This window comes from Lolium rigidum, chromosome 4 (genome assembly GCF_022539505.1).
Source record: "Lolium rigidum isolate FL_2022 chromosome 4, APGP_CSIRO_Lrig_0.1, whole genome shotgun sequence".
Classification (NCBI taxonomy): Eukaryota; Viridiplantae; Streptophyta; class Magnoliopsida; order Poales; family Poaceae; genus Lolium; species Lolium rigidum.
In genome coordinates, this window is record NC_061511.1 from 222,209,799 (window position 1) to 222,224,377 (window position 14,579).

The following is a 14,579-nucleotide window of genomic DNA, read 5'->3' on the forward strand; positions in this document are numbered from 1 at the left end:
AAAATAGACTTGCTCGCAATAGTTTATCAGTAGTAACGGTTTTATAGAAGTGGTAGTAGTGAAGTAACAACAGTAATGAAATAAAGACAGCAGTAGCGATGATTGCAGTAGACAACATGATTAAAATACTGTAGGCACAGGGATGGATGAACAGGCGCTGCATGAATAAGATTGTTCATATACTAAGTAAGATGTGGGCATTGCAAGTAATAATGATAAAAGCATCCTAGTATAAAATAATCATAGGCGTGTGTTCTTATTTAGTCATGCGTGCTCGCAGTGAGAAACTTGCACGACATCTTTTGTCCTGCCAGCCCGTTGTAGAAGGGCCTCAAGGGAAACTACTGATAATTAAGGTACTCATTTTAATAGAGTACCGAAGCAAAGCATTAACACTCCGTGAACACACGTGATCCTCACATCATAGCCATCCCCTCCGGTTATCCCAATTATTGTCACTTTGGGGCCTCGGGTTCCGGACAACGATATGTGTATACAACTTGCAAGTATGATCAAAAACAATAATTATCCTTATAAATCAATAACATGTTCAGATCTGAGATCATGGCACTTGGGCCCAAAGTGACAAGCATTAAGCATAGCAAGTTGCAACAATGTCAAAAATACTAACAACGGATACTAGCTAGGCACTATGCCCATAACAATCTTATCGCTATTACATGAACAATCTCATCCAATCCCTACCACCCCCTACAGTCTATAGCGGGGAATTACTCACACATGAATGGGGGAATCATGGATAGTTTATGGAGAGGCGTCGGTGATGGCAATGGCGATGATCTCCTCCAATTCCCCGTCCCGGCAGGGTGCCGGAACGGAGTTTCTGCTTCCCGAATTGGGGTTTCTGGTGGCGGCGGAGCAGCGGGACTCTTTCTGGAAAAACGTTGAACCCCCCTCGATTTTAGGGCCAGGGGGTTTATATAGTCGGGACGAGAGGTCGAGGGGGTGGCCAAGGCGGCCAGACCACCCCTAGGTGGCCCCCCTCCGTCTTGTCTTCTGGCTCCGTGAGTCTTCAGGTGAAATATGGATTTTGCGATATTTTCCGGAAATTTTCCTGAAAGTTGGATTTCTGCACAAAAACGAGACACCAGAGCAATTCGTTAGTCTGTGTTAGTTACATTCAAAACATCCAAATTAGAGGGGAAACAACAACAAAAGTGTTCGGGAAAGTAGATACATTTTAGACGTATCAGCTGACCCCACCTTTCTCGAATGTGAGCTTGTCGTTGCTCCTGCTAGACTGATTACTTGACTCCGTCGCGATATTTTACAACCCAAGGTCCGTACAGATGACACCGTTGCCTGGAAATCTGTTTTGGCTGCCTATTCACCGTCTCTCGCTACAACCGAGCCTCGTGATTTATCATGAGTCACGTTGTATTCCTCATTGGCCCTCTACTATGGAGACAACATTTACTGCACTAACGACCAATGGTACGTGTACAGTAATTCCTCCAGTTCCTCGAGTTAATCGCACTAATTCTGATTGGGTCTTCAAACTTAAGTTGTATGCCGACTGGTCTATTGAGCGGTATAAGGCAGGACTTGTTGTCAAAGGTTTTAAGCAGCGATATGGTCTGGATTATGAGGAAAAATTTCAGACTCGTGGTGAAGCATGTGATAGTTCGTTTATTGCTCTTTTTGATTCTTTCCCATGGATGGCATATAGAATGCCTTTCTTATGGGTTTCTTGACGAGCATGTGTACATGAGACAACCTTCTGGTTTTGTTGATCCTCTTAAACCCGATCTTTATTGTAATTTTCTGAAGTCCTTATATGGGCTCAAACAGAGTCCTCGTGTTTGGCATGCTCACCTAAGCTCATCCATTGGTACATTGGAGTTTTCCGCGTCCGCTGCTGATACATCACTCTTTATACTTTCACTCCTAAGCAGTCCACGATTTTGAGGCCGAGTACCTATTCTACAACAGAGCTTGTGTGGGTTTGGTCTTTGTGCATGAGCTTGGTGTTAAGCAAGCAAGTTCGACCTCAAATGTTTATGGTGTGATAACATTGGTACAACATATGTATCTGCAAAACCAGTTATTCACGCAAGAACTAAGCATATCGTGGTGGACTTTCCCTTTGTCTGTGAGCATGCATCTCGTAAACAAAGTACATATTCAATTTATCTCTTTCAAAGTGACTCCTTTGAGGTCCTGGGGTGGGCTAAGGGGACCTTCTTCATCCGTGTCGACGTGCGTCAGCTCGACAATAATGCAAAGTGGGCCTTCTTTGTCGTCTATGGCCCAGCTGACCACCGACGCACTCAGGAGTTCTTGGGGGAACTCACCCTTGCGGTTGAAGCCTGCGACCTTCCCCTGGTTGTTGGTGGGGACTTCAACCTCATCCGAGGGGCGGAGGACAAGAACAACTGCCACATTGACTGGCCTAGGGTGCATCGCTTCAACGATTGCATCGCCAATCTTGCCTTGCGAGAAGTCCGTAGGGGCAGCGCTCGCTACACCTGGACTAACAAACAGCTGAACCCCGTCAAATGTGTCCTTGACAGAGTATTCATCTCCCCGGACTGGGAAATACTCTTCCCACTCTGCACCCTCGTGGCGGAAACCATCATCGGTTCCGACCATGCCCCGCTAATCTTGAGCTCCGGGGAGGAACTCAAGAAGCGTAGCCCTCGTTTCTTCTTCGAACAGGCTTGGCTTGAGAGACCGGACTTTGTGGAGCTGGTCTCTGACAAGTGGCGCACCTTGGAAGGGACCTTGGGCACCCCCCTCGACCCTATTGACGCCTGGCAGCAGATCTCCGCGGGGATTCGTCAGTTCCTGAGAGGCTGGGGAGCCAACCTCGGGAAAGAGGGCCGCGATCTTAAGGACTCCCTCCTTGCCCAGATCCAGCGCTTAGATGCTATGGCTGACACCTCGGGCCTTGATGATGAAGGCTGGGCCCTTCGCTATCACCTCGAGGGCGAGCTTACCCACCTAGCCCGTACCCAGGAGGAATACTGGAGGCAGCGGAGCCGCCTGAATTGGCTTCTCAAGGGGGACGCCAACACGGCCTTCTTCCACGCGATGGCTAATGGCCGGAGGAGGAAATGCATGATCTCGAGACTCGTCTCGGACGGAGGAGTCATCTCAGACCCACATGCCCTCCAAGACCATATCTACACCTTCTACCGCAACTTGATGGGTGCGGAAGGGAGACCCGCGTTTTCTCTCTCGCCACTACCCTTTGGGATCAGCTGGGGCGGGTCTCAGAGGAGGAGAACGAGGGGCTTATGTTGTCCTTCACCGGGGAGGAGCTGGACAAGGTGCTTGCTAGTATGCGAGTGGAGACGGCACCTGGGCCTGATGGGTGGCCGGTGATCTTCTTCAAGAAGTTCTGGTCTCTAACTAAACCCCACATCCTCGCCATCCTGAACGGCTTCGCCTTGGGGCGCGTTGACATTGCGAGGCTCAACTTTGGAGTCCTTTCGCTGATTCCTAAAGTCCAGGGTGCTGACGATATACGGCAGTTCCGACCTATTGCTCTCATTAATGTGATCTTTAAGTTCGTCGCCAAAGCCTACGCGATCCGTGTATCACCTATTGCTCACCGTGTCATCAGTCGTGCGCAATCCACCTTCATTAAGGGCCGGCACATCCTTGAGGGGATCGTATCCCTTCAGGAGATCATCCATGAGACCAAGTCTAGGAAACTCAGGGGAGTTTTCCTTAAACTTGACTTCGAGAAGGCGTTTGATCGTGTCAACTGGCAGTTCCTTCGTGAAGTCCTTCACATGAAAGGCTTCGACCCGGGGTGGGTCCATCGCGCCATGAGTCTGGTCTCGGGGGGCCAGACGGCGATCACGGTCAATGGGGGAGTCGGGAACTACTTCCGCAATGGCCGTGGCGTCCGCCAGGGGGATCCGCTCTCCCCTCTCCTCTTTGACTTTGCGGTTGAGACCCTGGCTGCCATCCTCCAGGCAGCCTCGAGGGCTGGGCACATTGCAGGGCTGGTTCCGCACCTTGTGGAAGGGGTATCACCCACCTGCAATATGCAGATGATACGATCATCATGCTCCAACCAGAAGCTCTTGGACTTGCGAACCTCAAGTTCCTCCTTCTCTGTTTCGAGAACATGTCCGGCCTTCGCATTAACTTCCACAATAGTGAGGTCATGGTTTTGGGGTCCACTGACCAAGAGCAGGTTGCGATTGCCAACATGCTTAACTGCAAGAGGGGCACGTTCCCCTTCACCTACTTGGGGCTCCCCATTAGCGATCGCGCCGTGACGGCTACGGACTGGGGTCCTCTTACTACTCGGGTGGGTCGGAGAGCGGACCCGTGGATGGGAAAATTCATGTCTTCCGCGGCACGTTTGACCCTCATCAACGCCTGCCTCTCCAACCTGCCTCTACACGCAATGGGGGTGTACCTCTTGGGAGAGGGCGTCCACGTTGTGTTTAGGAAACACCGGGCCAGATTCTTCTGGGAAGCCAATGGCCCGAGGCGCAAGTACCACTGGATTAGATGGGAAGCGCTTTGCAAGCCCAAGTCCTTGGGGGGATTGGGTATCATCGACACCAGGCTCATGAACATCTATCTCATGACCAAATGGATTTGGAAGCTCTATGCTGGGGAGCAAGGGCTTTGGGCTGAGATCCTCAGGAATAAGTATCTCAGGTTGGAGGATCTCCTGGTGGACTCCCATCAATCGGGCTCCCAATTTTGGAACGCGATCCAAAAAATCAAATCGGTGTTTCGCCTGGGAGCGAGACACCAGGTGCGTAGTGGATCCTCCACCCTTTTCTGGAGTGACTGGTGGCAAGGGTCGGGATCCTTATGCTCCCGGTTCCCCGCACTCTTCTCCATCGCCGCGGACCCGCAGATCACGGTGTCCAGATGCTTTAGTGCGATGGGTGGGACCCCAGCCTTTCGCCAAGGCCTGGGATCCCCTGCCCACAATGAACTTGCGCTCCTTCTGACGGAGATTGCTGGGACACAACTATCCGATGGCCCGGACATCATCTCCTGGGCCCTGGAACCCTCGGGCAAGTTCTCTATCAAATCCTTATATAGGAAGCTCTGCCAGGGGACGCCGCGTAAGCATTTCAGCGGCATCTGGAAGATTGCGGTGCCCATGAAAATCCGCATCTTCATTTGACAACTCCTTCGGAAACGCCTACCCTCGAATGATAACATCCGCCGGAGAAGGGCCCATCGTCGGGGCGATGTGCCCTTTGCTTGGACTTGGAAGACACCGCCCACATCTTCTTCCTCTGCCCTCTGGCAAGATTCATGTGGAGTGCAGTTCGGGAACTGCTTGGTTGTGCCTAGAACCCTACCTGTTTTGCGGAGCTCTATAGGCTTCTGGATGATCTCGTAGGCCAAACGAAAAGGGTTCTCTCGAATTTGTCTGTACGGCCCTTTGCTCGGGGGCTTTGGAACATTAGAAACAAGTTTACCATTGAGGGGATTTTTTCTTCGCAGCCCGCCGACGCTTTATACAAAATGTTGATGTACTTACGAGTGTGGAAGCCAGTGGCTAGGCGGCAGGACCGCGAGGCGTTGGAGTTGGCGATCGGGAGACTTCGCTCGCTCCACGCCAACATCCGGGACCGCCCGACGTGAGGATCTTCGTCGGCGGACCGTGTCGAGCTAGTTTTTCCTTTTCCATCTTATGTTCTTCCCTTGTGTTGGACTAGTTCGTTGTGCATGTTGAGAGGTCTCGTTGGGGCGACTCCTTTCGTAGGTGCTGTTGATGCTTTGCTCGGATAGGAGCATGTATGGATCGTTCATGTTGTCTGTCTTGTGGTGTCATGTGTACTCTGCTGTTGTGGCTTTATTAATTTAAAGCCGGGCTCATCTTGAGCCTTCCGTCTAAAAAAGTTCAAGTTGTAGATGTCTTCACCAAACTATTTTCATTGTCATTGTATAAGTATTGTAAGTGCAATTTCAATCTTATTTCGTGGTTGAGATTGAAGGAGGGTGAGAGATTACTTATATTTGTGTAACGATGGAGTGGGTGGTGATTTACTCGACCGTAGCACTAGAAGCATCAAGAGAAGCATAGAGCTGTCGTTGCCGTTGTACTCGTGCTATGCTTAACTGGAGGAACATGCCGATGAATGCCGTGCCTGCCTTCTTTCAGTACCAACAAAGTTTTTATCACAAAATTCTGATTCCAACGACGACACGCTCCAACGTCCGGTCGAGAAAATAAAGTTGGCATGGAGTATACACAGGACAGGACAAGAAGAAAACGACCGGTGCTGGACGCGGAACCAGGACGGACTCGTAATTGCCAGTAAAGCCGAGGGCACCTCGTCCCATAAATCACGCGCCCAGCGCCCGGTCTCCCAAACAAATTACCAAAGACTCTGTTTTTCCTGAGTTTGTCCTGCTCCCGAGGCAGACCCCCGCAAGCGCGCGCCGCCAATGTCCACCATCGTCGAGACGGCTCCCGCGGCGGCGCCCATGTCCACCCCTGCGACGACGACCACCACCACGACGGCAGAGGAGGCGCCGATCGCGCCTGGCGTGGGGCGGCGCGGGTGGGTGCGCCGGCTCCTGCCGCGGGAGTACGTGCCGGCCAGGATCAGCCGGCGGTGCAAGTCTGGCTCCGCCTCCACCGGGTCGCCGTCCTCGTCCTCGTCCTCCTACAAGAGGCTGGCATCGATGCTGTCGTGGTCGAAGACGGGCGCCACAGCAGCCGCAGCCGCGACGGCCGCGGGCGGCGCCGCCAGGCCGCCGCCATCCTCCTACAGGAGGCTGGCGTCGTCGCTGTCGCGGTCGTTCAAGTGGAAGCGGCTGCCGGGGCTCCCGTCGCTCGGCCTGCGCGCCGGGTCCGCGTCGGCGCTGCTCGACGAGGTGACGTTCCGCGTGATGTGCGTCGTCGAGGCCGTCGTGCTCGGCCTCGCGCTCTCCTGCTTCTTCCTCTGCTGCGGCTGCCACATCTAGCTCTAGCTGCTCTAGCTACCTTGGCGTGCAAGAATTAGTTGCACGCGTGTTCCCTTAGTTCTTTTTTTTTTTTCTCTTTTTCGTTTTCTAGTGCGTAGTAGTTCTTCCGGTTTTGATCGGGCCAAGACGCCGTGTAAATTCTCCACCAAGCGGAACAATGAACCATGGAAATTTGCAATCTGCTCGTGTTCATTTGCGTTTATTGATTTGTGAATTTCTGCAATGAATCTGTGATGGTGCAAATAGGGGTAGCTGGGTTTCGGAGACAATGTCTGAGTTGTTTATTGATCTTGTCGCTCTCTCGTGGAAGTAGACCAAAAGAGGTAGCTTTGGTGGTTGGGAACTTGAGAGCTGAGAGTGGAGGAGTGGAGGTGGACATGGCCACGGAGGAGGCGGCGGCGGCGTTTGGCTTCCCGTCGGAGGTGCGGCCGGGGGCGACGCGGGTGGGGTGGATCGGCATCGGCGTCATGGGCGGCGCCATGGCCGGGCGCCTCCTCGCCGCCGGGTACGCGGTGACCGCCTACGCCCGCACTCCAGCCAAGGCTGGTTTCCTGGTCGCCGCCGGCGCAAGTCTGGCCGACTCGCCGGCCGCCGTGGCCGCGGCCTCCGACGTGGTCTTCACCATGGTCGGCAACCCCGGCGACGTCCGCGCGGTCGTCCTGGACACCACCACGGGCGCCCTCGCGGGGCTCCGACCCGGCGGGGTCCTCGTAGACTGCACGAGCTCCTCCCCATCCCTCGCGCGCGAGGTGGCCGCGGCGGCGCGCGCCGCCGGCTGCCACGCCGTCGACGCCCCCGTTTCCGGCGGCGACGTAGGCGCCCGCGACGGCACGCTCGCCATCCTCGCCGGCGGGGACGAGGCCGTGGTGGCCTGGCTCGCACCGCTCTTCGCGCATCTCGGCAGGCCCACCTACATGGGCCCGCCCGGCAGCGGCCAGAGCAGCAAGATCGCCAACCAGATCGCGGTCGCCGGCGCGGTGGTCGGCCTCAGCGAGTCCCTGGCCTTCGCCGACGCCGCCGGGCTCGACGCGCGGCAGTTCCTCGGCGCGGTGTCCAAGGGCGCGGCGGGGTCGCGCGTCATGGACCTCTTCGGCGAGCGCGTGCTGAGCCGTGACTTCGCGACTGGGGGCGCCGTGCGGTACATCATCAAGGACCTCGGCATGGCGCTGGAGGTCGGGGACGGTCAGGAAGAGGTCAATGTGCTGCCAGGGTCGGCGCTGTACCGGCAGATGTTCTCGGCCATGGTGGCGAACGGCGACGGCGACTTGTGCCTGCAGGGACTGATCACCGTCGTTGAGCGCCTGAACGGCATCCGCAAGTAAGGCAAGGATGGTGTTCGTCACAACGCCGAACCAAGATATGAAATTTTCGTTTTAGTGCTGTGTATGTTTTCTGAATAATATTCGATGTTTCATCTTCATCATGAAGTGTTTAAGCCACTCCTGGAACAATGAATGGATTCAATCTTGGTGATGCAATTTCTGATTTTCTTGCTGACTGTTGATGTAACATTAGTGATCAGTCTTTGTGCTAAGTGTGCTCTGAGTCTCTGATGAATTATCAACCCAAACATGCAGATTACTATCTATAAGTTTGTATCTCCAAAAAACCTAGGCCGTGAGCAAAAATGATTCACCATGACCACATGGTACTGCTACAGATAGCACATGCATCATTTACTCAGATGAGTTGATGCTAATCTGATAGCCGAGGAGCAATTTGCAAAGGTTGCAAACTTCCAAGGGCCTCTTACCCAACCATGTGAGACTTCCTTCCAGGTGTCTGTTAGGTATTTAAACCGAGGAAGATAACATATCTACTCAAGAGCCTTCCTCTCTGCAGTGTACCAGTGCACACTCCTTATCTCCTTCACTCCCAGAAATCCTCAGCAGCCAGCATAGAGAATGGCAGCACCGGGCTCAGTAGGACTTCTCCAGGTTCAGTCCTTCGCCGCGGCCAAGTGTCGGCCGGTGGCCGTGAGCCGGCGGCCCGTGTTCGCCGTCCGAGCCTCGGCGGCTTCTGCTGCCACCAAGGACGCCGTCCTCAGGCCCTTCCGAGAGAACAGGGCTCTCAAGGTCTCACTATCCTTCTCCCTACCCAGCATTCGTGTCTGAAGTTGAGTTGTATTAGTGTTTTCTCTTCAGACTGGACAGTGCATGCGTAGAAATCATATCTAGATTGAAGCGTGGAGTAACAAAATTTCATTGCGTGTACTCTCCTTTGCACCTCTGATAGTGATTGACCTTTGCATCTGCAGATCATTTCAGGGCTTCAGAACTTCGACAGGAACAATGTTGCTTCTGTTGTCACAGCTGCAGATAAGGTGTGGATACTGTGTTGTGCATTTGTTTTCCATGCCCTGTTTAGTGTTGAACTCCTAGTGATGGATGAAATGTTGTGCAATTTCTTATCTCTTTTAATGGATAAATAACAACTGTTACATTATCAACTTTGTTTAGGGTAAATCTAATGGCTTCGCACGCATCTCTTTTCTAAAATCCACTAGACAACATAATGAAGTTGAGCTTTCTGCTGATGCAGTCTGGATTTATGTCAGCTTAGGTCACTGCTAATTTTGTCATTCGAGAATTCTACAAGTAGACGGCAGTGTTTTGATTAGTGCCTAAGCATTGGTGTTTATCTGATCAAAAGAATTAGAACTAGCGCATAGTATCCTTCACCCTGTACATTAACTGTGAAGTATGTTTTGGAGAAGTCGTTATCAATACAAGTTAGTTGCAGCATTAAAGCATCCTCTTCAAATACAGTCAACATCAAGGAAATTAAGATTCAGCAAGCAACTGTTGTTATCATCCTACGCTGATACTCTTTTCCAACTTGCAACTCGATGGAAACTTTTCTAATATTACTGGAAATTTATACGAGCCATTTCAAAAAAGATTGCAACGTTTGCAATATAACAAGCAAAATTCAGAACAAGTGCCTCTATTTTGTAGCTAAATGTACCAGCAGGCCAACGCCAGGTTTTGATAAAAATATGATCCACTGATCCAAAAATAAAAATGATGTCACCTATGCTACTATCTTAATAATCTTGTGCTGTCCTGCATATATTACAGAAATACTTAAAGATGACTCATGATTGCATACTTGACATACTCTTGTTAATGATTACAGGGAGGTGCTACCCATGTTGACATAGCATGTGACCAGGACTTGGTAAAGCTTGCTCTGGAGCTAACTAACCTCCCGGTGAGCGATCCATTCACAGACTTATCAGGACTTATCAACTGTAGCTCCTCTACCCAGTTGTAGACTTACACCTATGCTAACTGCATCATGGGAATTTCATATTGTAGATCTGTGTATCATCCGTAAATCCTTCAGCATTCCAATCTGCAGTAGAAGCTGGAGCGCAGATGGTTAGTTTGTAACTCTCAGTACCAACTAGGCGACAAGGTTCAAAAGCATTTTATATATTGTGCTAGCCACTGGCATTTACAAACTTTTCTCCATGCAGATTGAGATTGGAAACTACGATTCCTTTTACGAAGACGGCATCAAATTCTCTTCGGAGCAGGTAAACTCTTTTTCTCATTTTATTTAAATTATCAATTATGCTAAAGGCTTGTATGTTTACTGGTGCAATCCACAGTTTCCATGTCAAAATAAAAAAATAATGTTTGATCAATTGCAGATATTGAAACTGACCAGGGAGACAAGGAAGATGTTCCCTGACATCACATTATCAGTAACTGTTCCTCACACTCTTAGCCTCCCAGATCAGGTATATCATCCTCTGCCATGCATTCACTTAGAATGTTTCTTGAAACATTCTCGAAAAAAATAATGTTTATTGAAATAAAAGTTCACAAGTACATCGATCCTGATTTCTTTTCTGGAACAAAACTACAGATGAGACTTGCAGAGCTCCTTGAAGAGGAAGGCGCTGACATCATTCAGACTGAAGGTGGGAAGTGTTCGAGTCCAACAAAGCCTGGAGTGCTTGGACTAATTGAAAAGGTAGCGCGAAAATGCGAAACTATATATAACACCTTGTATTGTATCAAGCACCATCATTTTCTTGTTTCACCAATTCATAACTAGTGTTCCACTTGCAGGCAACACCAACATTGGCCGCGGCATACTCCATCTCGCGGGCTGTCAGCATACCGGTGATGTGCGCGTCAGGGCTAAGTTCAGTGACCGCACCAATGGCAGTAACTGCAGGAGCTGCCGGCGTGGTATGTATCTCTATCTGAAACTTATATGTAGTAGTAGAGCAAAAAATTTAGGACAATGTTAACTTCATGAACGAAAATTAATCAAAACAGATCCGAAACGTTTTAGCTGTTCTGAATTTTCCGTGTTTAAACTGTTAATATTGTTCGCTTGTGAGGGGGTTTTCGCGGGACATGATCTTTGCTCCCCACTGTGGCTGCAGGGAGTTGGTTCTGCAATTAACAAGCTCAATGACGTCGTGGCGATGATCGCCGAGGTGAGGAGCATCGCCGAGGCTCTGGGGACATCTTCGAGAAACATGTCCGAGGACCTGAGAACAGTTCATCATTAGTATTACTAGGACGCTACTTCTATCAGGAGGCATATCAGCAGTTTTAGCATTTCTCCTGTCTGCTAGCCTTCTGTGCAGGCAAGGAGAATTGCACTAGAGAAGGGCTGATTCTGTCGATGAGTCCTTGTCAGATCAGACCATTATTTCAGATGTAATGTAACCTCAGATAGGCGGTTTGTGGGACATCATTGTGCACAATTGAAAATACGAGGGTCTGGTTTGGGTCATTTAGTTATAAATAATCAAAACAACTCCTGCCTTTTAGTGCACCCACCCCGATTGACGCCCTTAAATATTTTGGAAAATATGAGAAAAAAGCAAGAATATGGGCACAACTTAAATCTAACATGTTCAGGACTTGAAGAAGCAAGAAAATTCGCTATCAATGGTGAATTAGTGATAATGGCCTAGAGTCAAAGCCCAACTTGCAATAGCTTACTATTCGATTATGGTTTTATCTAATTTTCTCTGATGTGTTATGAATTTGGATATAAATGTTATGACATGTTAGATGCAAGTTGTGCCTATCAACATAATATTTTATCATCTAAAAGAACATAATAGTTTATACAAACAATTTTAAAAAAAAATGTTTAAGGGTGTCAATTGGGACCTGGTGTACTAGATATATTCTCCCATGATCTATCCTAGCTTTAGGCAACAAAAAAAAGACCAAATAAGCATTCAACCATTTTCGAAACATCTTCATGGATAGAATAGCAAGATGAACAAGAGGCTATCTTGATTATGAGCACTCAAAAGCATTACAACCATATTGTTTTGTATTGGGCTGCAATTACTCTCCCCTATAATTGCATACAATTGTACTTTAAAAGTTAAGAGGTACATCAATTAGGGAGGGAGGGACTATTACACCCGACATATTTTGCAACTGCAGTGTGTTGTTTATGGAAATCCTACTACACTGCAAATAAGGGAGAAGGAGCAAATCACTTTGGGAGCATTTCATGTATAATGCTTTTTTTATATGTACATTTTGATATATCCAATGCATAAATTGTATGTGACATTAGATGCATATATATTTAGGTTCTTCGATCCTGAATATAACATTTTTGTATGACTCTAAAATTTCATAGAATTCCTTACAAAAAAAAAAGAAAAACAAACCTCAGAGCATCGGGACGCTACAAAGATCCACAGCATGCTGTAGGCTACCTTCAATTCACAAGTATTGGATGATGTCTTTGTGTTTAATGCCATTAAAACACGCTAGGATCGGCTTTGAACAGCTCTCATGATGATGAAATTGAACTTCGATTGAGAAGCCAATGCGGATGCGGATACTGCCATTCCTCAATAAAAGCGTAGATAAAGTTGGTAAACAGGTGGCGCGAGTTGGAAAAATCCTTTCCACTAAAATAAACAATCATTGAATTGGAAAGTCCCTCCGGGAACTTTCCAATTACACCGCTTTCGGATCTCGAAAAGAGAAAACATCTTCCTTTTCCTTGCGAAGGAAACAAAATGAAATTGAAGGGTTACTGGAGTGCTGCTGTCATAGATGAGTTAGTCAAAGTTAGTTTTGCTTTCTGGACTCGGAAGTGTAATAAGACCTTGAACTAGCTTTTTGCAACACAGACCACTATCTTTACTTTCCTTTCGGAACAAAAGGGAATGAGAGAAATGATCGGAACGATTGAGGAAAGAAAGAGAATGGCGGCCCCTTTCCTTTCGCCCAGGGGGCATCGTCGTCGGGGACAGGCTTCGAGGGTTCTTCCATATGTGAGAAAAATTGCGATGCATTTTTTTAATGCGACTTGCGAGGGGCATCAGAATCGCAGACAGTGTGACTGTGTGATGCAAGTTTGTGGGAATCATGCCCTCGAACTGAAGATTGTAAGCCAACTGAAATAAGAACTTGCCATCGTGACTCCACTTCCATTTCAGCGAATGACGGTCATCATCATGCCGTAGAGCGGCAGGCTGAAATTAGACTTGAAGTGCGGATTCATTTACCATCAGTCAAATACTTCACCGTCAGGTTACGCGTAGTGTAGATGGCAAAGAGCTCAGGCATAGCATCTCATCTTTAAATGGCCGATCCAGGAGGCAAGCATCATGCCAGAAGCGAGCAGCAGCTCATTTCATACGTTGGGTCCAAAACCGAGATGATGGCTGTAGCATTTTTCTTCAGTTCATTTGTGCACGCAGAAAGGGTCCAGGTCATACTCTGCCTACTTTTCCATGAACTGGGCACACATGTATATTCAAAATCTAGAGTAAGGTCTTAGGTGAGACCACGGCTTCAGTTGTTCACTCATACCATGTCAGCAAGGCTGCTGTCGCTGAAATTTGGAGAAAATATACAGTGGAAACCGGTGCAACCCATGTAAGAGGGACTTAGAAGTTTTAGACAAAGCTAAATAAAATAAATTACTATTGGACTTATAATTTCACATGTAGAGGGCACCACCGTTCTAGCATACCATACCGTATTTTTTAGTGTTTATCAAAATTTAAAATAAATTCTCCCTCAGTAGCAGTTCATTTAATTTTTGATGTTCTCTAAATTCCTTTTCTATTTGCATAGCCTATCTAGCTTTCCTCTTTTTTTTTTTTAATCTCAGATGTGACTTTGCCAAACTTTTGTTTCCTCCAGGTTCTCAAGGTTGCCATGATCGCTCCCAACTTTTCTGGTACATCTCCCAGGTCTGCTGCCCGTGAATGCCTATTGCCTAGCTAAACCAAGCTTCAGAAATTTGTTCATGCAGGGAGTCATCCCTTCCCCATATTTCTGGCCTGATCTCATTTCCTCATTCTCAGGTCCAATTTTCTCAGGCTCACAAGAACTTGGCACTGGTCTGATCTTTACCAAATAATGGCTTACATAATGTTATTCAAAAGTATCCTTCAAATAATGGTATTCAAATCTTGATAATAATCAGTGCGGAATTGAGCATAACTCAAATTCAGAAATACAACTTTAAAGCAATGTATACTTACATTCAGCAGAGTTCAGCGATTACTGAGAATCTGCAGTTTTCAGCAAACATTCACATAACAGTACTATATATTCAGGAAATCAGGCAATAATTCTGTGGCAAAAAGAAAAATGGTTCAAAAAACAATGGAATAATACCAATGCATACCGGTGTTA

At 48.5% G+C, this 14,579-nt stretch overlaps 2 protein-coding genes across 2 annotated transcripts; both read left to right on the forward strand.

Annotated features, from left to right (window-relative positions):
- The first annotated feature begins 7,301 nt into the window (after positions 1-7,301).
- LOC124707114 (probable 3-hydroxyisobutyrate dehydrogenase-like 3, mitochondrial) lies at positions 7,302-8,402 on the forward strand. The gene has a single exon (XM_047238773.1). The coding sequence runs from the start codon at positions 7,302-7,304 to the stop codon at positions 8,244-8,246; it is 945 nt and encodes a 314-aa protein (XP_047094729.1). The 3' UTR covers positions 8,247-8,402.
- A 364-nt stretch (positions 8,403-8,766) lies between these two features.
- On the forward strand, positions 8,767-11,685 carry LOC124707115 (uncharacterized protein ycf23-like). Its single transcript, XM_047238774.1, has 9 exons — positions 8,767-8,999; positions 9,182-9,247; positions 10,063-10,137; positions 10,245-10,307; positions 10,406-10,465; positions 10,583-10,672; positions 10,801-10,908; positions 11,007-11,129; positions 11,330-11,685. Exons 1-9 carry the CDS (start codon positions 8,829-8,831, stop codon positions 11,456-11,458), a joined length of 885 nt encoding a protein of 294 aa, XP_047094730.1. The 5' UTR covers positions 8,767-8,828; the 3' UTR covers positions 11,459-11,685.
- Positions 11,686-14,579: the final 2,894 nt, after the last annotated feature.